This window comes from Gossypium hirsutum, chromosome D06, assembly GCF_007990345.1.
Source record: "Gossypium hirsutum isolate 1008001.06 chromosome D06, Gossypium_hirsutum_v2.1, whole genome shotgun sequence".
Taxonomy (NCBI): Eukaryota; Viridiplantae; Streptophyta; class Magnoliopsida; order Malvales; family Malvaceae; genus Gossypium; species Gossypium hirsutum.
Window position 1 is genome coordinate 60,286,714 of NC_053442.1, and position 23,673 is coordinate 60,310,386.

General features: G+C 30.0%; 1 protein-coding gene, 2 long non-coding RNA genes and 1 other non-coding gene across 4 annotated transcripts; 2 read left to right on the forward strand and 2 right to left on the reverse strand.

Annotated features, from left to right (window-relative positions):
- Positions 1-7,468: 7,468 nt before the first annotated feature.
- On the forward strand, positions 7,469-10,596 carry LOC107900463 (ribulose bisphosphate carboxylase/oxygenase activase 2, chloroplastic-like). Its single transcript, NM_001326888.1, is given in 5 exon segments — positions 7,469-7,713; positions 7,795-7,986; positions 9,137-9,609; positions 9,969-10,250; positions 10,377-10,596. Coding segments are annotated over 5 exon segments (1,266 nt in total). The 5' UTR covers positions 7,469-7,510; the 3' UTR covers positions 10,493-10,596.
- Positions 10,597-12,190: 1,594 nt separating this feature from the next.
- On the forward strand, positions 12,191-12,354 carry LOC121218989 (small nucleolar RNA snoR143). Its single transcript, XR_005915470.1, has one exon. It is a non-coding gene; the product is annotated as a small nucleolar RNA snoR143 (small nucleolar RNA).
- A 2,176-nt stretch (positions 12,355-14,530) lies between these two features.
- LOC121218580 (uncharacterized) lies at positions 14,531-16,099 on the reverse strand. Its single transcript, XR_005915052.1, has 2 exons — positions 15,161-16,099; positions 14,531-14,982 (listed from the first exon to the last, which is right to left on the reverse strand). It is a non-coding gene; the product is annotated as an uncharacterized lncRNA (long non-coding RNA).
- Positions 16,100-21,454: 5,355 nt separating this feature from the next.
- LOC121218581 (uncharacterized) lies at positions 21,455-23,551 on the reverse strand. The gene is made up of 2 exons (XR_005915053.1): positions 23,413-23,551; positions 21,455-21,785 (listed from the first exon to the last, which is right to left on the reverse strand). It is a non-coding gene; the product is annotated as an uncharacterized lncRNA (long non-coding RNA).
- Between the last annotated feature and the right edge of the window lie 122 nt (positions 23,552-23,673).

Below are 23,673 nucleotides of genomic sequence, written 5' to 3' on the forward strand. Positions count from 1 at the left end.
AAATAAATTGTCACACCCAGTGAGTTAGGGTGCAACAGTCCAATCTTCGAAATTAAGTTTGTCTTTTTTAAATTTAAAATTCATGCCTTTTTAGAAGGATATTTGGTTATTTGGGTCAAACGAGAAATCAGAATTCAGTAAGTTAGCGTTCAATTTCTCGAAATTCCTAAACACCGAATATTGTCTTTATTTTAAAATCCTTAACTCGAGATAACAAAATGTCATATCCAGTGAGTTAGGATTCAACATTTTGAAATCCCGAAAAATTTTATTTAGAATTTGTATGGTTTTATTGCAAAAGAAATACTTCGCTGTCTAAATTCATCAAAAGAAATCAAAGCCCAGTAAGTTAAGGCACAATCCTCTCGAGAATTGCAAATACCAAGTATTTTGACAATTTACGACATAAGATGATTTTAATGATTTTAATGAAACACAATTTTTTTTTAAAATGTAGTGTGATTAAGCGGCAACGAACCATGCAAAATTCGAATATAACATGCACACCAATGAGTAATGAACAATAAATAAACATAACCTAGTATAACAATAATTTCAATCATACATTATGCAAATATCAACATCAACATTTAAAAATTATTAATCTAAAGAAAAATAAAATGTAACTCATAAAAAACAAAAATGAGAGAAAAGAAATTTGGAATTAAAAAATATGTACACAAAATTTTAAATTTACAAAAAAAATAAAAAAAATTAGTAATTAATATGAAGATTTGAAATAATTTAATAATAGAACTAAAAATGAATAAAATGTTTAGATAAATTTTAAAGAAAGAATTATGAGAAGAAAATAAAAATGAATAAATCTTGAAATTAATATATATATTTTAATCTAGATAAGTAAAACCTAATGTAAATAATAATGTACATATAGTAATAATAAATATAATAATAATAATAAACCAATTAATTTAATAGTAAAAAAACAAAACAAAACAATAGATTAATTTAGAACTAAAACAAACTCTCAGGGATGAATTTGAAACAAATGTGTAAACGACCAAATTAAGAATTGTTTAACATCAGAGGGACTATTGCAGCAATTAAACGCACAAATCCTCTCTAGCGTACAGATCAATCCTTCCAAAGCGGCGTCGTTCTATTATGTATTCAATTGGAACCAAAACCAAATATAATGTATAAATTAAAATAATGATAAAAATTGAATTAAAAATATAAAAAATACAGAAGGACCTGTTGCGCAAATGGACCATTGAGACAAAACGCGCAGATCCTTCCCTCGGATCGAGTCACCGTGCGGGTCTGAGCTCATTACGACGCCATTTTGAGGTCACCTCAATCAGCCTCAAACGACACCGTTTCTCAACGTATATAAATGCCACATTAAACCCTAATTAGTAACTTTTATAATTTTTAAAACAAAAATTAAAAAAAAGGAACCCTAGGCCCTTTTCCTTCTGCCGTAAAACTATTTCACCCCCTCTCAGACTTCGATTTCGACGAAGCGAGTGAGGTCCGGCGTCCAGGTAAGCTTTCTAACCCCTTCTCTATTACTGCGTTTGAATAAAAATAAAGACGGAATAAAAAATAAAGAAAAGCAAAGAGTTTATTCACCTTTCGATTTTTTTCGTTTTCTCTGTTTTTTTTATTTTTTTGTATTCAATATCCGTGTGTAATCCTTTTACAGTTTCTGAGACAGCCTTTTATAGCCGAAAACTAAAAATAAAAAATCAAGAAAATTTACAGAATCCTCTTTTTTTCTATCATTTTCTGTTATTTTCTTTGTTACTGCTTTTTGCTTGCTTGTTGCACAGGTACGACCAGCCTGGAGGGAACGCGCGTGGATCTGGTGTGCGAGGAGTTGAAGGCGCGTGCATGTGCTTGGATGCTAGAGCTGCTGACTGCTGTGACGCCAGAAGGATCTAGAAACCCTAGGGGTTTCTGGAAAAATTTGGGCCGTTTGAGCTATTATAGCTTGGTCAAATTGAGTTAATTTTGGGTAGTTTAGGTTAGAATGACTTGGGTTATGTATTTGGTATTTTTAATTTCGGTTTGGGCTGATTGGGTCGTGAGTTTGTAAATGGACATTTATTTAATTGAATTTTTAGTTTAATTTTAATATTTGTAAAAAAACTAGGCTGTTAATAGTGGATATTTTAATTTAATTTATTTGTTTTTCTTTTTTTTTTGGTATTTATTGGGTCGGGCAAAATGTGTTATTATAGCTGCCCCTCTTTGCTCATTGTCGTAAAACAGGAATGAAGCAAAGACTTTAAAAATGACTAATTTTACCCAGTTATACTGGACCTTGGTACTTATTTTCTTCACGTAGTCTCATTCCATCCTACTACATCTTCAGAGTCATAGGAATTGATGCCTCGATCCACTCATTGCGACGTCAAGGAGATAGGATTATTGGCTTTAATTTGCTCCACTGCAACCTCTGGGAGATAAGATTTGCCATCTTCAGTCTACCCCACTACCACTCAGGGAGATAAAGCTAGTGGCTTAAATCTACTTCCCTACTACCTTGGAAAGATAAGATTCGCCGTCTTCGATCTACTCCACTACTGTCCAGGGAGATAGGACTTACAATCTTCAACCTATTCCACTGCTATCCAGGGAGATAGGACTGGTATCTTCGATCTGCTTCGCCGTCAGTACAGGAATGCAAGATCTGTTATTTTCAACCTACTCCACTGCTGCTCAAGGAGACAAGGCTGGGGACTTCCACCTGCTCCAGTACTACTTAGGGAGATAAGATCTGTAATTTTCAACCTACTCCACTGCTGCTGAGGGAGACAAGGCTGGGGTCTTCGATCTACTTCGCTGCCAATACAAGAAGACAAGATCTGCTATTTTCAACCTACTCCACTACTGCTCAAGGAGACAAGGCTGGGGACTTCGATCTGCTCCACTACTGCTTTGGGAGATAAGATATGTAATTTTCAACCTACTCCACTGCTGCTCAAGGAGATAGGATTCATAATCTTCAACCTATTCCACTGCTGTCCAGGGAGATAGGACTCACAATTTTCAACCTATTCCACTGCTGTCCATGGAGATAGGATTCACAATCTTCGACCTATTCCATTGTTGTCCAATGAGATAGGATTCACAATCTTCAAACTATTTCACTACTGTCTAGAGAGATAGGATTTATAACTTCACCGATCTGTTCTCTAAGAAACATGACTTGTATAATTCATTTTATGAACCTAATTATGCCTAGTGATTAGGATGTCATGATCAAAATAAATCAAATTCTCCTAACTAGACGTGTATGAATGGTGTTTGCATGAATGTAGAATGCTATTTTTTTAGAATGATCCTTCTTTATCACTTAGGTTATCATTGCTCAAAGTTTATTAAGGCTTTATCACTAACGTGCTACAACGCCTTCTTGCTCGGTTGGGGTTTTCAAAGAAACACTTAGTCAGATTTCCCCCACTGTGAACCTTAAAGTTCAATCCACTGAGACGCAAAATTTGTACCATCATTCTCCCACTGTAACCCAAGGGTAGAAATATATGGCTTTTCCTCAATCATCTCTTATCACAATTCAAGGATACCTTACACCATTCCCAGGGTGTCGTACCAAAGGCTCATGCACAAATGAAAGCTTTCTTCTCCGAGGAAACCTCTTCCTATTGCCTGGTGATCATTGCTTGCTTGTTTATTTAAGTTTTGCCATCAACACGACATCTTGTCATTTTGTTCAATCAATATTTTTGACAGCAAAATCTAAAGAAAAAGTCCTAATTTAGGCTCTTCCTTTTCAGATTTTCAACCTTTAAACTTGGTGCGTTCTAAACAATAGTCCTGTTTCAGACTCCTGTATTATTTAGAAACTTCTAGAGTAATATGCAAAACTTCCATTGTAAAAGTTTTATTAGTCCATTAATCATTATTCCAATGCAACATGCTTGCAAAAAAGGTCATAACAATGGATAAGAATAAAGTTGGTTCTGAGCATAACTCGAAAGGAATAAATTATCAAAAATATCAAAAAATTGATTGGGAATGTGTATATTGGAAAAGAATGAAGTATTTCAAGAACAACAAAATCAAAATAAATAGTTTGAAAATTGAGTGCCCCAAATATCGCAGCTTGAACTTCTCTATACAAACTTTCTTAAGACCATTCTGAGTTTGACATGTGTTTAGGAGATCTATAGTGCTTTGTCGATGCCCCAAGATGTCGCTTACCCTTTCATGTTGATTGAAAATCAAATTTTCAATTTTCGACAATAAAACAGAAAACAATCAATTTTGCGGCTTGACTCTCTAAATTCCCCAACGGAGTCGCCAAGCTGTCGAAACCATCTTTTATTTTGAAAAAAATCTGAAAGGATCGACTTTGAAAATAAAAATGGGAGTCGCCACTGATCTTTTATTGGGGTGTGATTGGATCACCTTGAAAACGATTTTAGGTCTACGAATTTTGAGAAAACAGGTTCGAGAGTCGGTTACGCACGAGGAAGGGTTAGCACCCTCGCAACGCCAAAAAATTGGTACCAAATTGATTGCTTAATGTTTTAATGTTGAAAATTTGAAAAGATTTTAAAATACGATCCTTTGAGAAGAAAACTTGAATAATCGAATTGGATGATAAGACATACCCATTTCAAAGAAATAAATTGTCACACTCAGTGAGTTAGGGTGCAACAGTCCAATCTCCAAAATTAAGTTTGTCTTTTTAAAATTTAAAATTCATGTATTTTTAGAAGGATATTTGATTATTTGGGTCAAATGAGAAATTAGAATCCAGTAAGTTAGGGATTAGTTTCTCAAAATTCCTAAACACCAAATATTGTCTTTATTTTAAAATCCTTAACTCGAGATAACAAAATGTCATATCCAGTGAGTTAGGATTCAACATTTTGAAATCCCGAAAAAATTCATTTAGAATTTGTATGGTTTTATTGCAAAAGAAATACTTGGCTATCTAAATTCATCAAAAAAATTAAAGCCCAGTAAGTTAGAGCACAATCCTCTTGAGAATTGCAAATACCGAGTATTTTTACAATTTACGAAATAAGATGATTTTAATGAAACACGATTTCTTTTAAAAATGTAGTGTGATTAAGCGGCAACGAACCATGCAAAATTCGAATATAACATGCACACCAATGAGTAATGAACAATAAATAAACATAACCTAGTATAACAATAATTTCAATCGTACATTATGCAAATATCAACATCAACATTTAAAAATTATTAATCTAAAGAAAAATAAAATGTAACTCATAAAAAACAAAAATGAGAGAAAAGAAATTTGGAATTAAAAAAAATATGTACACAAATTTTAAATTTACAAAAAATAAAAAAAATTAGTAATTAATGTGAAGATTTGAAATAATTTAAAAATAGAACTAAAAATGAATAAAATGTTTAGATAAATTTTAAAGAAAGAATTATGAGAAGAAAATAAAAATGAATAAATCTTTAAATTAATATATATATTAATCTAGATAAGTCAAACCTAATGTAAATAATAATGTACATATAATAATAAATATAATAATAATAATAAACCAATTAATTTAATAGTAAAAAAAACTATAGATTAATTTAGAACTAAAACAAAATCTCAGGGACGAATTTGAAACAAATGTGTAAACGACCAAATTAAGAATTGTTTAACATCAGAGGGACTATTGCAGCAATTAAACGCACAAATCCTCTCTGGCGTACAGATCAATCCTTCCTAAGCGGCGTCGTTCTATTATGTATTCAATTGGAACCAAAACCAAATATAATGTATAAATTAAAATAATGATAAAAAAATGAATTAAAACTATATAAAATACAGAAGGTCCTTTTGCTCAAATGGACCATTGAGACAAAACGCGCAGATCCTTCCCTCGGATTGGGTCACTGCGCGGGTCTGAGCTCATTACGACACCGTTTTGAGGTCACCTCAATTAGCCTCAAACAACATCGTTTCTCAACGTATATAAATGCCACATTAAACCCTAATTAGTAACTTTTATCATTTTTAAAACAAAAATTAAAAAAAAAGAACCCTAGGCCCTTTTCCTTCTGCCGCAAAACTATTTCACCCCCTCTCAGACTTCGATTTCGACGAAGCGAGTAAGGTCTGGCGTCCAGGTAAGCTTTCTAACCCATTTTCTATTACTGCGTTTGAATAAAAAAGAGACGAAATAAAAAAAATAAAGAAAAGCAAAGAGTTTATTCACCTTTCGAATTTTTTCGTTTTCTCTGATTTTTTTTTGTTTTTTTTGTATTCAATATCCGTGTGTAATCCTTTTACAGTTTCTGAGACGGCCTTTTATAGCCGAAAACTAAAAATAAAAAATCAAGAAAATTTACAGAATCCTCTTTTTTTTCTATCATTTTCTGTTATTTTCTTTGTTACTGCTTGTTGCTTGTTTATTGCACAGGTGCGGCCAGCCTGGAGGGAACGCGCGTAGATCTGGTGTGCGAGGAGTTGAAGGCGCGTGCATGTGCTTGGATGCTAGATCTGCTGACTGTTGCGGCGCCAGAAGGATCTAGAAACCCTAGGGGTTTTTGGAAAAATTTGGGCCGTTTGGGCCATTATAGCTGGGTCAAATTAGGTTAATTTTGGGTAGTTTAGGTTAGAATGACTTAGGTTATGTATTTGGTATTTGTAATTCAGGTTTTGGCTGATTGGGCTGTGAGTTTGTAAATGGACATTTATTTAATTGAATTTTGGTTTAATTTTAATATTTGTAAAAAACTAAGCTGTTAATAGTGGATATTGTAATTTAATTTATTTATTTTTCTTTTTTTTAGTATTTATTTGGCCGGGCAAAATGGGTTATTACAATATTAATCATCTAAAATAAATGGGAGTTAAGTTGAAGTTTTAAGCTCAATTCACGAGGAATAAGCAACCAATTAATATGAGTAAACAAGAAAAAAAATACTTTCAAGAGTTAATTATATATATTTTTTAAATTTTAGGAATATTTTAGAATTTAAATTATAATTTGAGGATGTGTATTGAAATTAATCCCAAAAAAAAAAAGAGAATAACTTGGAGCAAACCCCAATCTAGCAATCTAGTGTGTGGTAATAGATGGCGCAAACTATTGAGTGGCGAAGAAGCATCCATAAATAGTAACCTCAAAGATAAATCAAGACTCAGGAATTGCAATCAATCGACATCTGCCACGTGTATACATGATCCAACTTCATTGTGTGGCCTTCAACGAATGAGAAAATTTTAAGACCAAAAATGAAAATTCCTTGATTTTGGTACACAAAAATCATAAGCTTATCCCCTATAAATGTTGCTCCCCCACCCACAGTGACTTAAGCTCCTCAAAGCCCACACTCTCAAATTCAGTTAACAATTTCACAGTTGTTTTCTTCAGTCTCTCTCTCAGCCATGGCTGCAGCCATCTCCACCGTCGCTGCCGCTGCCGCCGCCAACCGAGCTCTGGGAGTGTCAGTCCCAACCTCAGCTTTCATGGGGAAGAAAGTGAGCTCAAGATTCAACAGCACCAGGCAGGTTCCTTCGGGAAGTTTTAAGGTGATGGCGGCGGAGAAAGAGATAGACGAAGAGACACAGACCGAAAAGGACCGATGGAAAGGGTTGGCTTACGATATTTCGGACGACCAACAGGACATTACTCGAGGGAAAGGGATGGTGGATTCCTTGTTCCAAGCTCCCATGAATGATGGAACTCACTATGCTGTCATGAGTTCCTATGAATACCTCAGCCAAGGTCTTAAAACGTAAGTACTCTCCCACTCTCCTATACCGGAGCGTTATCGATTACCATCTACCTCTTATATGATGATTATATATAATTTTAGGTACAATTTGGACAACAACATGGATGGTTTCTACATTGCTCCTGCATTCATGGACAAGCTTGTTGTTCACATCACCAAGAACTTCATGTCCCTCCCTAACATTAAGGTTCCTCTAATCTTGGGTATTTGGGGAGGCAAAGGTCAAGGAAAATCTTTCCAATGTGAGCTTGTGTTTGCCAAGATGGGTATCAAGTGAGTTCCTGATTTTCTTATGTTACTCTTTTTTTTTTTGAAGTATTCTTATTTTCTCGGTATTTAAATTTAGATACGAGTAATGTTTCTTCAAATACATGAAAAAGAATTACATATATTAAATTAAATTTATTGAATTATTTTGATAATTATGTTGAGTTTGGATAAAAATTTTGTCGATTTAATAAGGGAAGTCATAAATATTGTTCCTTTTAAGAAAAACAAATATTTTTATTTTAATATAGTTATAAATATATTAAAGTAATTATATTTTTTTAATATTGTTTACAAATGAATCTATATTATATATTAAGTTTTTAATTGAGATGTCACGAATTAATCAAATATCAACTCGAGTAATAACTAAAATATTACTAGTTTACAAAATGAATTATATTATTTTGAGGATGTATGTATCCTTTCATATCTTTTATATAAAAATAGAAAAATATGGATTTAAATTTAAAATATTATAGTTTTCAATAAATTTGCTTAGGTCTAATTTTGCTATTAAACCTGACGTAAGTTGTGGATTTAGTACATGTACTTTAATTTGGTTATTTTTAGTCTTTTTATTTTTAGAATTTGAAAATTTTAGTCATAACTAAATGATAACTATTAAATTCATTAAGTTAAATTTTGTTATTTTTAAATTTTAATTTGTCAAATATATTATCACATGCGTAATGTTATGTTTATTATTTTCACATATTACTCACAAAAAAAATCAATTAATAGATTTAATGGTTGTTGTCTGCATTAAATCTAAAATTTTAAATTTAAAAAAATATAGTCACTAAGAATAATCTAATTGGTGAATTGGACAAAATTTTAGGCATAATACAGGACTAATTATATAATTTAACCAAATAGATTTAACTATTGTTGTTGGGTTAGGATTAAAATTTTAAAACTTGAAAAGTATAAGGGACTAAAATTGATCAAATTAAATTACATGTATTAAATCCATAATTTATACAAAATACAAAGTCTAATAACAAGATTTGTCCATTTTTCTTATCATTTCATCTAAAAACTCGTTTATCCTTTATATCAATTTTTTTATAAATAAAATTATTACATAAATGTGTTTTTATTCAACAAATATGCTGTGATAACTGATAAATTACAAACAATGAATAACTTCCAGCCCCATCATGATGAGTGCCGGAGAACTGGAAAGTGGAAACGCCGGTGAACCAGCCAAGTTGATCAGGCAAAGGTACCGTGAAGCTGCCGACATAATCAAAAAGGGCAAAATGTGCGCCCTCTTCATTAACGATCTCGATGCTGGTGCCGGTCGTATGGGAGGAACCACCCAATACACCGTCAACAACCAGATGGTTAATGCTACCCTCATGAACATCGCCGATAACCCCACCAACGTCCAGCTCCCCGGTATGTACAACAAGGAAGAGAACCCCCGTGTCCCCATTATCGTCACTGGTAACGATTTCTCCACACTGTATGCTCCTCTCATCCGTGACGGTCGTATGGAGAAATTTTACTGGGCACCAACTAGGGACGACCGTGTCGGTGTTTGCAAAGGTATTTTCAGGACCGACGGCATCCCAGATGAAGACATTGTTAAGCTCGTCGACACCTTCCCCGGCCAATCCATCGGTAACTCTCATTAATTTTTTTCACTAGGTTTAATTATTCTTACAGTCCCTATACGCTTCACAATTTGAAATTTAGTCCTCCACTACTTACTTGAAAATATGTTATTACGTGGGTTCATTGTTTTCAGTGGCGGAACTACGTTAGAGCCAGAGGAGATCCTGGCCACCAAAATTTTGAATTTTTTTTATTAAATCCTTCAAAAATTTTAAAAATTTTAATCAAGTTTTTCTTAAAGTTTTGAAAGTTTTAAATAAACCCCAAAACTCAATGACACGTTCTGTCACTGTTTCAAGTACGGATCATTCGATTGATATATTACGATTAACAATTGTTTTTCTTTTTGGATTGATAAATTGTAGATTTCTTCGGTGCCTTGAGGGCTCGGGTTTACGATGACGAAGTGAGGAAATGGATCAGTGATGTCGGAGTTGCAGGCGTAGGGAAGAAGTTAGTGAACTCAAGGGACGGACCTCCAACATTTGAGCAACCGAAAATGACCATTGAAAAGCTATTGGAATATGGAAACATGCTTGTTGCTGAGCAAGAGAATGTTAAGAGAGTCCAATTGGCTGACAAATACTTGAGTGAAGCTGCCCTTGGTGAAGCTAATGAAGATTCTATCAACAGAGGAACTTTCTATGGTTAGATAGATTACCCCCTTTCATCTTTTCTCTTAAATCAAATTCGGGTTTTTTAAAATCGACCCGAACTCGAATTTCTTTTTACAATTTGATCCTAGTGACAAAGAATGTTGTGTTTGTTGGCAGGCAAAGCAGCACAACAAGTTGGGGTTCCAGTTCCCGAAGGATGCACTGATCCAAATGCTGATAACTTTGATCCAACGGCTAGAAGTGATGATGGAACTTGCACTTACCAATTTTAACCTTGTATTATAGTAGTATTGGGTTGAAAAAGAAAACCCTTTTTCTATTTTATGTAATGATGTGAGATTGTTCCAAAACTATCGTTTGCCTTTTGTTGTTCCAATTATATGATTTTGCTTTCTCAATTCTTAATATTTTCTCTTTATATGATTTTGCTCTTTTTTTCCTCAATTATTTTATCTTCAAATTTCACCTTTCCGGATTTAATTAAAGTTCTATTAAATCTTTCTTTACTAAAAAAAATGCATGATATATGTTATATTAAAATATATTTAATTTTGTTTTAACTTAAATAGAGTGGTGGTTAAAGTTCTTATCAAACACTTGTTTGGCACTAGTTCGAACGGTTTGTGTTACTCTTTTCCCGTACCCCTATTGTATCACCAAAAATACTTATTATCTTCTACTTAAAAGTAGTTTAATCTACTCTACAAGTTTTTGTTAACCACGCCATTATTATTCAATGCATGTTTAATGATTTAGATAATTGGATCTTTTATGATTAAACAAATGAAAAGAGAATCAAAAAGTGCTTAGATATCTTATGATTTCGATAAAGCTTTTATGATTTATTAAGATCCTCTTCTTAGTTGTATCAAAGTTTGCTATTAAACTATTAGTATGATTATGTTTTAGTACTCAACTTTAAAAAGTTACAAAATAATTACTGAATCATTCGAAATTTTTTATTTAAGTCACTAGACTATTAAAATCGTTGTTGTATAGTCTTCTCAATTTACAACACCTATTCTCTTCTATAGTTCAGTTTATTAATGAAACAACTTTGAATGTCACGAATTTGCGAATTGAAATCCAAGCAACTTTTTTCTATGATCTTTAATACTAACTGTCAGATCTACCTCAATCTAAGGTATGTTCTTCTACTTATTGATTGGTACTGATTTACCATATCGATCGTTGAATCGTTGCTTAAACTCATTAGTCAAACTTTTTTTATTAAAAAAAAGGTAATAACCCAATAACTTAAGTAAAAACTTTCAAATAATTCATTATTATTTTGTAACTTTTTTTAAAATTAAGTCAACAAAGCATAAAATTCCTAATAATAATAGAATGGCATTGGATATAATTTAACTTAAAAAAAAGTATTTTTTTTAAATGGTAAAACCGAAACCTCAGATGGAGATGAACAAGCAAAAGCCCAAAAAAGAAATCTATGGGCTCTACTGAAGAAAACCGTAAACCTAGCTCAAATCCATTATAAATACATGAAAGTTCCCATTAATAAATTTCTCAATCGAAAAACCCTAATCGCCTCCCTCAAAAAACCCCTTATCTTCCCTTCTCAACAATCCAAAAAAACAACAAATCTCTGCAATTTCAAAAGCCGTCCTTCTGTTAAAATTCCCCTTAGATTTCGTTTACGAAAGCTAATTTTCCGAGGATCCAAACAAAGGGCGGTGATTAAAAGGAGAGAGGCTTGAGTGGGATCATTAAAAAAAGAAAAAAATATCGAAGATGCCGCCTTCCTTCCAAGGCTTTGGTGTCTCGCTTTTTTTTTTCTCTCTTTTTTTTCTGCCCATTTCAAATCTGGGTTTTTACCCCACAATGACTTGAAAATCCTAAATTTACACTTGATATGAGCCCTAATTTGTTTTCTTTTTGTAATTTTTTATAATATATTTGCATTTGTTGTATTTTTAGGAAATAAATCAATTATTTTTAAGGCTTTGTTTCTTCAACAACAGTGCAGAAATTAAAGGTTTAATTTTTTTTATATTTCTTTTTTGAAAAGAAAAGAAAGAAGAGAAATTAAGCAGCGGCCAGACAACCGTAGGGATGGTATCCACAGATGAAGGGTTTTTAATCCCTTTTTGTCTACTGATTCCATCTCACATTTCTGTTTTTAATTGTTTGTTTTATATTTTATATTGATTATGTTTTTATACAAATTTTACAAAAGAAAATTTGTATAATCTTACATCCTCTTATTAATGTGAGATTTAAAAAAAAATAATTTTGCTTTTATTTTTATTCATTTTATTCAAACGATAATGAAATAATAATTAATGAATCAAAATTCAGAAGAAAAATTAACATCTTTGTCTATTATGTTACATTTTTCCATTAGATTTTGTCCAAAATGTCACTTTTATAATAATTTTATTGTTCATTTTATTATCATTTACGTTAATTTCAGGGTTTTTTATAAAATTATTATAAAAAAATAAAAAAATAACTAAAACTTTTTTATTTATCAAAATATTATAAATTTTTTTATTTACCAAAATATATCAAAAAAACAAAAAAAAACTGACAACAGTCTGTCAGGCCAAAGAAATTGGTGGCACCAAAGGTGCCAAAGAGATTGGTGGCATCAATAGTGTCAAATGACTAAAATGTAACTTTCTGTAATTTTAAGGACTTGACATGCAAATTTATTATTTTGAATTTTGAAAGTGAATTGCTGCTGATGTACGCACTAAAATTGAAATATGGCTAATTGTCTTCTAAGCTCTCTTTATTTATTATTATTTTTTATTCCCCTCCAACTCATTTTTTATTTAATAAACAAGTCCTCAATTTATTTTTGTAATTAAATAAGTTCTTAATCTATGATTTTTATTCATAAAAGCCATTTATTTTATTATTAAAATAAATATATTTTACCTAAAGTAAAGCTATTTAAAAAAGTATAAATTAATTCGCATTTTATGTATTATTTTGGTAATTTGATAAGAATAGTTTATTTAAAAAATTTACTAAATTTGATGAGAATAGTTTATAATTATAATTATAATTTTTTTTCTATTTGGATTATATTTATAGGTGATCAGTTTTATTATTACTTCTGGTTTTTCAATAAGGCATGCTTGATATTTCTATTAATCTTTTTAATTAAATTTAATATTAGTTAAGTGATAATTAAGATACTTAGAATTCTAATTAGCTATTCTCATTTAATAATTCTATTTTAATTTTAAAAAATTAAATTAAATTAAAATAGTTTACTTAATTTTATTAAATTAAAATAGAGTTATTAAATGAGAATAGTTTATTAAATTAAAATAGAGTTATTAATGCTTACAAGGACGCGATTTGCTGACACGTCCCCTAACATCGCGCTGACATGGACGCAATTTCGGGAAAAATGGCCCATTTCGGTAAATAATAAAATATCGGACCCATTTCGGTAAATTTTAAAAAAATAGAGCTTTTTTTGGTATTTTGCCCAAATTTTTTAACTAGTTAATTTATATAAAAAATGTAATTGTTTAATAAATATATAATATTTAGATTAATATGTTAAAAATATTAGATTGGTTTGAATATTTATTTGCATGGTAATTATAATTATATCAATAAGTTTGATGCTTAAATTGTTAAAAATATAGTATTTTAATTTTACATTCATATGAATAAGATCCTGAAAAAAAAAAAGAACTTACTCTTTAGTAAATAAATATATATTTCTTATTTCTTTTATTTGTCATTTTAATGAAAGAAAAAATCTTTGGGTACGTTTGGTTTACTGTAATGGAATAGGGCTGTAATGGAATAGAGCTCTAATCAGTAATTCAATTGTTTGGTTGAATGGAATGAAATAGAGTTGTAATAGTATTCTTGTGTTTGGTTGAATGGAATGGTGTTGTAATAGCATAAAAAAAAACTAAAATGACTAGAATACCCTTAACAGAATTTTTTTTAAGTAAATGATTATTATTAGTGTTATTAAATTTTAATAAGATTATTATTAAAAATAATTTAATAAAAATAATAAATAATTTAAGCATATTTAAACATAATTATTATTAAATATAATTTAATAAAATAATATATAATTTAATAAAATTCTTAATATAATTATTATATGAATTTACTAAAATCATAATATATAATACTATAAAAATAGTATATAATCTACTTTATTATTTTTAAACTACAATACATATTTAATGTGCTAAAATATCATTAGCGAAACAAATAATTTAATTATTCTACAATAAAAAACAAAATATTAAAAGTAATAAATAACTTGAGAATCATATTTTACATCCAAACATAATATTCATATATTAACAAAAAGTTAAATGATTTTATTAGTTTATATGTCATAATCTATATGTTATAAAATTTTACAACACTAGATTACCTTCATGTCATAGCATTGACTGGATGAGGTTTCAACTGCCCACCATGTATATATTGTTCTTTTCATACATCTAGCTCATCTTTACAGAAATTGTACGATTGGATACCTAAAGTTAATTAGAAAATGGTGTCATCACCACCACCGCCATCAAGAGTAGTTAGATTTGTCGTAGTGCCCCACACCCTTTTGTTGACAATAAGATCATTTCCATCTCTTTTGTAAAGATTATAGGGCTTCTCATCAATTACAAATACAAGGTCTGCTGGAAGCTGATTTTGCTACTTACTTCCTTTATTTGGGAAAATAATTTTTGTTCCTTTCTTCCACCCTGGCTTCACATCAATGGTTAATATTTCCGATTCCTGTGCTTGCCCCCTGTAAGGATCCAAAGTATTGTCCCATCAGCAAGATCAAAAATATAAAGCTACCAATAATGATGCCATCATCACAACAGTGTAATTAAGGTGAGAATATCTCAGTTGAGTTCATAGTTTTCAGCATGAAAACAATATGCAAGCATAGAAAACACAATATCAAATATGGTGTTAGTTACCTGAGAAATGTTTTTGTGGTTTAAACTGACAACTGAAAATACAAGAAGTTTAGAACTTGCTCTCCGTTTTCAGCACCTATCATGCAATTAGAATCAGGAACCTTGCAACCATGTTATCTCGGATATGGATATATTTTCGGCAGAGGTATTTCATATATATGGAGGGTAATATATATTCCCATATTCATGTCTGAATTAGATGTCGGACACAAATGTTTTAAGAAATATGAAAAGTTCAAGCAACATAGAAAGTAACAAATATACAACACGTAAGGAATCGTTTTTAGAATTTTAAGGAATTCCTCGTAAAATGACTTAATCTAAACCATAGACCAGAGCGGCTTTTATTTTTAATTACATGAATGAATAAAAGTGTTATTGAGACTAAGAAATGTGTTGAGAGTTAGGCATAATTTACAAGGAGGCCTTATAGAGTTAGACAATCAAGCACATCTTATCCAGCGTTCAAGAAGTGGAGATGCAACCATATTGACTTACCTCAACTAACCAGTCAACCAAAATTCCCCAACAACCAATCAGCATTCGGCGGAGAGGAGAGGGAATAGAAATGCTCATTAAGGAAACAATCAATTAAAAAAAAAGAACATGATGATAAAAAAGTATAGAAGAGAAACGTTAAAAAGAAGGAAAAATCAAATAAGGAAAAAATGCCATTACCTGAAATATGGGAACAAAAGAGAGAAAGTTACAGATCTGTGGGATAAGATGAAAGAGAATATCTGAAATATGGCAAGAGAGTTTGAGGGCAGAAATTATGTAGAGAGTTTGACGGCAGATGAAGGAGGGAAAAAATTGGAAAATGGGAAAAAAAGAACCGAACGAAATAGCTATTCAGGTATGTGAGCAATGAATGGTTATTACAGCCTTTAGTTGTAATAAGGCCTGAATGGAATCGGGTTGTAATCCTTTTACAGCCAACCAAACGTTGGTTTGCTAGTGGGCCCACCGAAATGGGGAATGCATTCTTATTCCCCCAACCAAACATGCTGTTAGATGCTTAATGCTTCTCTCTAATTTTAATTTGTTTATTGAATGAATTTATATTTCAGTCGTTTAACTTTAGAAGTTTATAAATTGTGAATTATTTAAAAAATTTTATTTAAGTCAGTGAATTATTTTAAAGTTTTTATTTGAGTCGTTGAGTTATTTTAAAGTTTTTACTGGAGTCATTGAGTTGTTGAGTTTTTTTTTTTAAGTTTGATTAATATGATAAATCTATCAATAAGTAGAAGAATATGTATAAAATTCAAGTCAATATACAGTAGTGATTTTAACAATTAAATGATTTAAATAAAATTTTTAGAATAGTGTAATAATCATTTTATAATTTTTTAAAATTGAACAACTAAAGCATAAATTTATTATCAATTTAATGACCTTAGTGTAATTTACCTTATTTATTTGACAAAATCGGGTTTTTTACCTAAATAATATTAAAAATATATATATACTAAAATGGCATGTTCTAAAAATTATGTACCAAAATGGTATATTTAAAAGGGTGGAGGATGGTGCATAAGCAGCACCGCCCTAATATTAAAATAGTAACAATATTTTAGTAGTGGTGCCTATCTGATAGACGACACCCTTATCTGATAGGTGGTATACCTAACATTTTTCCCCATTTGGCTCAATTTTAAAGTATCAGTTTAAAAAAATATATCTTTTACCTCCATAAAAAAATTTTATATTAAAATAATAAAAAGATGACAAGAAAAAAATATAACAAAAAATATAACGTAAACGATACATAATAAATACAAATATTATTATTATTTTAAAATGATAATAAGTAAAATGTATTGGTTTAAAATATAATAGGGTTTTTTTATACCTAAATAATATTAAATATATATATATACTGAAATGATATGTTTCAAAAATTATGTACCAAAATGGTACATTCAAAGGGGTAGATGGTGGTGCATAGGCGGCACCGCCTTGATATTCTGACATAATTTAGTTAAAAAAAAATATTTTAGTAGTGGTGCCTATCTGATAGGCAACACCAGTGACCCCTATCTGATAGGCGGAACTTGTGGTGCCTATCTGATAGGCGGTACACTTAGTATTTTCCCCATTCGGCTCAAGTTTAAAGTATCAGTTTAAAAAATATATTTTACCTCCATAAAGAATAAAAAAATATATATTAAAATAATAAAAATAACATGGAAATAAAAAAATATAACAAAAACATAACATAAACGATACATAATAAATACGAGTATTTTTATTATTATTTTAAAATAATAATAAGTAAAATGTATTGGTTTAAAATATAATAGGGTTTTTTATACCTAAATAATATTAAAAATATATATACTGAAATGACATGTTCCAAAAATTATGTACCAAAATGGTACATTCAAAGGGGTAGATGGTGGTGCATAGGCGGCACCGCCTTGATATTCTGACATAATTTAGTTAAAAAATAATAATATTTTAGTAGTGGTGCATATTTGATAGGCGGCACTTGTGGTGCCTACCTGATAGGCGGCACTTGTGGTGCCTATCTGATAGGCGATACACTTAGTATTTTCCCCATCCGGCTCAAGTTTAAAGTATCAGTTTAAAAAATATATATTTTACCTCCATAAAAAATAAAAAATAAATATTAAAATAATAAAAATAACATGGCAATAAAAAAATATAACAAAAACATAACATAAACGATACATAATAAATACGAGTATTTTTATTATTATTTTAAAATGATAATAAGTAAAATGTATTGGTTTAAAATATAATATATATAATAACATGCCAACTTAATTATTGTCAAAAAAATATAAATTTTTTTTCATAAAACTTCAAAAGAAACTTCATTTATAATATTTATAAAAAACATAAAATAAAATTTAAAAACATAAACTCTTATTCTTAATTATAAAATCTAAAAAAATTAGAACATATAAACTAATTCCTAATTTATGTCATAAATTCCAATTCTATATCAATGGTCTCATCTTTTACCTACATAAAAAAATAAAAAAAATAAAAATTAAAATAATCAAAATAACATGCCAAATAAATTACATAAAAAATAAATCTAATCAACCTAAAACACACATAACAAATAAATTACATAAAAAAAATAAATCATTCTTTGTACATAACATAAATAAGCTTTTTTACTTCAATCAAGATTAAAAATAAATTGAGTCGGATGGGGAGTGGGGAGGGAAATGCTAAGTGTGCTGCCTATCAGGTAGGCACCACCAGTGCCGCCTATCAGATAATCACCATACCCCGTATTTTTTAACTAAATTATGTCATAATATCATGGTGGTGCTTACCATTTTAGTATATAATTTTTAGAAGATACCATTTCAATATATATATTTAATATTATTTAGGTAAAAAATCCAACAAAGCAGGTATGAAATTAATTTACTAAAAGAAAATACATTCATGTAAAATAAAATGCCACAAGCTTTCAATCTTTGTGTATTAAAGAATTAAAAAAAACCAAATTAGTAAAAAGAGCTTTTCAATCTCTTTTAAAATCGAAATTAAACATACCTTTCAAGAAAATTAAAATAATTTAATCTTGATAAATTTAAATGTAAGTAAATAAAGACAAATAATTTAATCTGAAATAAATTTAAATTTAAGTAAATAAAGACAATAAATAACGACAGTGACATTTTCCATCCAAAAATCCTCCGTGGCAAAAGAGAAAAAAAAAGAAAAAAAAAGCTTTATTTTCACATGTTAAATTATTATAACATAATTACATAAAATACCATTAAAGTTAGGAGTTTTTAATTTTGTGCCTTTGATTTTTTTGGCTATTTTACCTATCCAATCCAAAAAAATTTAATATTTATAAAAATGACCCTAGTTCAAAAACATTCATTAAAATGACCTGAAATGAAAAGTAGATTTAGGTTTTAGGAACCCAATGGCCGACACTACCTAGTGTAAATGGCTGAGAAAATTTTTTATTAAGAGAGCCATCAAAATGAGAGTATTTTTTAGTATATCATCAAATGAGTTTTTCGTAGTGTACAACCGAATTTCAGGGTTAAAATATATATTATCACGTTTTAACGGAGTTGAATTATATACTGTCATAACCACCCCAAAGGTTATGCCATTAAGAGTTGAATGACTTTCTGCGCCATAGATGGCTAACCGAGATGTCCAACACAGATGAACATTATCTATGGTGTAATAGCTTTTATTCCACAACTTATAAGTGGGGTACTAATGCAACGTAGACCTAATTCAAGTAGAAGACAACTAATCGTGAAGAAACTTCTATTCAAAATAATAGTATTATTTCTTTAGAATGTTTGTTTTTTTTATATCTATAAATTTAATGTAGTTGTTTAGAATTTAAGGTTTCATTTTTATATTTTCGTGTATTAATTTCTTAGAATGTTTGTATTTTTTTATATCTATAAATTTAATGTAGTTGTTTAGTATTTAAGGTTTCATTTTTATATTTTCGTGTATTAATTTCTTTAAATGTTTGTATTTTTTTTGTATTTGTAAATTTAATTTAATTCGTATTATATGTAGTTTGAATTTAAAATTTTTGTGTATTAATTTTACCATCCGTTTGTAGTGTTGGGTGTTTAAATTTAATTTAGTACGTATTATTTTTGTTTGAATTTTATATTTTTTGTATTAATATTGTAGGATGTTTATATTTTATTGTGTCTGTAAATTTAATTTGTGATGTACTATTACTTATTCGAATTATATTTTTTTTATTAAATATTTTGAAGTCATTTATTCAAACAAATAATTATTTTAGAGAAATTAAATTAATATTAAAAACAGAATAATTACAAAATAAAACAAATATTTACATATAAAAATTAAAATTGTCGTGATCTCGGCCAACACCAAAATAAAGTAAATATCTACTGGCCAACACCAATTTTTTTTATTAAATGTACTTGGTGCCAGCTATTACATGGTCAGCACCTAAATATATATATATAAAATACACTGGTGTCGGTCATCAATGCTCCAAAAAAATGCATTGGGAGTCGAAATTGTAAATTTTTTTAAATACATTGGTGCTGGTCATTAGTGTCCCAAAGTAAAAAAAGTGTCTTGGTAAGCGAAAATTGTACCTGGTGCCGACTATCTACTGGCCAGCACCAAAATTTTTTAAATACTGATATTTTTGTATACCAATATAATACGATTTAAAAAAAATACCCTGGTGCCGGCCATTAGGTTCCCAAACTTAAAAAAACAATTTTTTTAAAGCCTAACACAATCATCAAGCAATCATGGGGCCAAAACACTCGGCAGTGCCGGCCATTGGATTCTCAAAACTCAAATCTACTATTTATTTTAGATCATTTTGGTGAATGTTTTTGAACCAGAGTCATTTTTATAAATATTAAAATTTTTTGGGTAAGATGGGTAAAATGATCGATTTTTTTTCATTTACATTCTTTAACGTTATAATTTTTTAGCTATTTTACTCATCTAACCCAAAAAAATTTAATATTTATAAAAATGATCCTGGTTCAAAAACATTCACCAAAATGACCTTAAATGAACAATAAATTTGGGTTTTGGGAATTTAATGGCCGGCACTACCTAGTGTTTTGGCCCCATGATTGCTAGATGATTATGTCAGGCTTTAAATTTTTTTTTTTGAGTTTGGGAACCCAATAGTTGGCACTAGGGTATTTTTTTTTAAAATCGTATCATACTGGTATACAAAATACCAATATTTAAAAAAACATTTTGGTTCTGGCCACGTAATGGCCTATACCAGACACATTAAATTTTTTTCTTTTTTGGTGTTGGCCAGTAAATAGGCGGCACCAAGTACAATTTTTACTGCCCAAGACACACTTTTTTTTTTACTTTGGGACACTGATGGTCGGCACTAGTGTATTTTAAAAAAATTTGGATGTTGGCAATGTAATGACCGACACCAAGTACAATTTCGGCTCCCAATGCATTTTTTTTGAAACATTGATGGCCGGCACTAGTGTATTTAAAAAAAAATTTGGTGCTGGCAGAGATCAGGACAATTTTAATTTTTATCTGTAAATATTTACTTCATTTTGTAATTATTCTATTTTTAATATTAATTTAATTTCTCTAAAATAATTATTTGCTTGAATAAACGACTTCAAAATATTTAATAAAAAATATATAATTCGAATAAGAATAGTATACGACAAATTAAATTTACAGACACAATAAAATACAAACCTTCTACAATATTAATACAAAAAAATATAAAATTCAAACAAAAATTGTACGCACTAAATTAAATTTAAACAACCAACAAACTACAAACAGATGAGCAAAATTAACATATGGAAATTTAAAATTCAAACTACATATAATACAGATTAAATTAAATTTACAGATACAAAAAATACAAACATTCTAAAAAATTAATACATGAAAATATAAAAATGAAACATTAAATCCTAAACAACTATATTAAATTTACAGATATAAAAAAAATACAAACATTCTAAAGATATAATACAATTATTTTGAATAGTAGTTTCTTCACAATTAGTTGTCTTCTGCTTGAATCAGGTCTACGTTGCATCAGTACCCCACTTATAAGTTGCGAAATAAACGCTATTGTACCATAGATAATGTCCATCTGCATTGGACATCTCGATTAGCCATCTATGGCGCAGACAGTCATCAAACTCTTAATGGCATAACCTTTCGAATGGATATGATAGTATATAATTCAACTCCGTTAAAACGTGACAATATATAATTCAATCTCGAAATTCGGTTGTACACTACGAAAAACTCCCATCTACAATCCACTACAAATAACTCAATTGATGATATACTAAAAAACACTCTTATTTTGATGGCTCTCTCAAAAAAAGATTCTAATCCATTTACACTATTAGAACCCAAACCACCCACTATATATAGGGTTTGGTGCCGACCATCTGTGTTCCAAAATAAAAAAAAAGAATTTTTTTAATGTGATAAAGTTGGTGTCGGTCATCGCTATCCCAAAACCAAAGAAAATTTTTTTTGGGGACCTAAAAAAAGTGGTGCCGGCCATCAGTGTCCTAAAATAAAATAAAAATTTGTATTGGGAGGCAAAAAATGTACTTGCCCAATTTTTTTTAGGGTAAACTACAAAAATAGTCACTTTTGTTTGTCTCAGACTACATTTCAGTCACTTATGTTTGAATTGTTACGTTTTAGTCACTTACGTTATTGTTTTGTTACAAAGTGATCACTCTATCGTTAAGCTCCGTTACCTCCCTAACGGCGGTCCTACGTGGCAGTCCAAATGGGTTTTAATTGTCAACTTGGATGTCCTACGTAACAGTCCAAATTGAATTTTATTTAATTAAAAATATATTTTCATCCCAACAACTAGACATCCAAGTTGGCATTTAAAACCCATTTGGACTGCCACATAGGACTTCCGTTAGGGAGGTAACGAATTTTAACAGTAGTATGACCGCTTCGTAACAAAACGATAACATAAGTGACTAAAATGTAACATTTTAAACATAAGTGACTAAAATGTAATTTGAGGTAAATAAAAGTGACTATTTTTGTAGTTTACCCTTTTTTTAAATACACTGGAGCCGACCATTATTTTTATAAAAGAAATTCATTGGGAGTCGAAAATTGTACTATAATGGCCAACACTAAATTTTTTTTAAAAATACACTGGTGCCAGCCATCAGTGTTAAAAAAAAATGCACTGGGAGTCGAAATTGTACTTAGTGCAGGTAATTACATGGCCAACACCCAAATTTTTTTTTAAAATACACTAGTGCCAGCCATCAGTATCCAAAGTAAAAAAAAATGTATTGGGAAGCGAAAATTAGACCTAGTGCCAGCCATCTACTAGCCAACACGAATTTTATGTGTCTGGTGTCGGCCATTACGTGGTCAGAACCAATTTTTTTAAAGTCTGACACAATCATCAGGCAATTATAAGGCTAAAGCACTAGGTAGTGCTAATTATTGGGTTCCTAAAACCTAAATTTACTGTTTATTTCAAGTCATTTTAGCGAATATTTTTAAACTACTTAAAATAGCAGAAACTCTGCTCGTACAAGCAAATTTTTTAATATCAGGATTTGATCCAGGCTCTTGTCCCCCGAATTGATTGCTAGGGAAAGCTAGAATCTCAAATATTGTGATAGAGTTTTTTCAACAAATCTTACAAAAACATGATGACATTATTAAGGAACAAAATATCAAGGTAAGAATGCTTAATGTAATATTCCCCAAGCTTTTACCTTTACTGTGTAGTCGTATAGTGTTTTATCTCCGTAGCTGCTCTTGCATGAATGCCTGAAGATGAGTTACAGACAAACCCAAAAGCAGTAAGCGATGGCAAGGAGAACCCATGTTGGAAAAAGGCTGATTTTGAAGACCCAAGCGAGGGTTTGATGGAAGGGATTGAAAAAGACATGGAAGGCTATGATGAAGAAAAAATTGGGTTCTTTTTTGCTTGGGAAAAATCAAGAAGAGGAGACAGAATAGTTGCAGAGAATGGC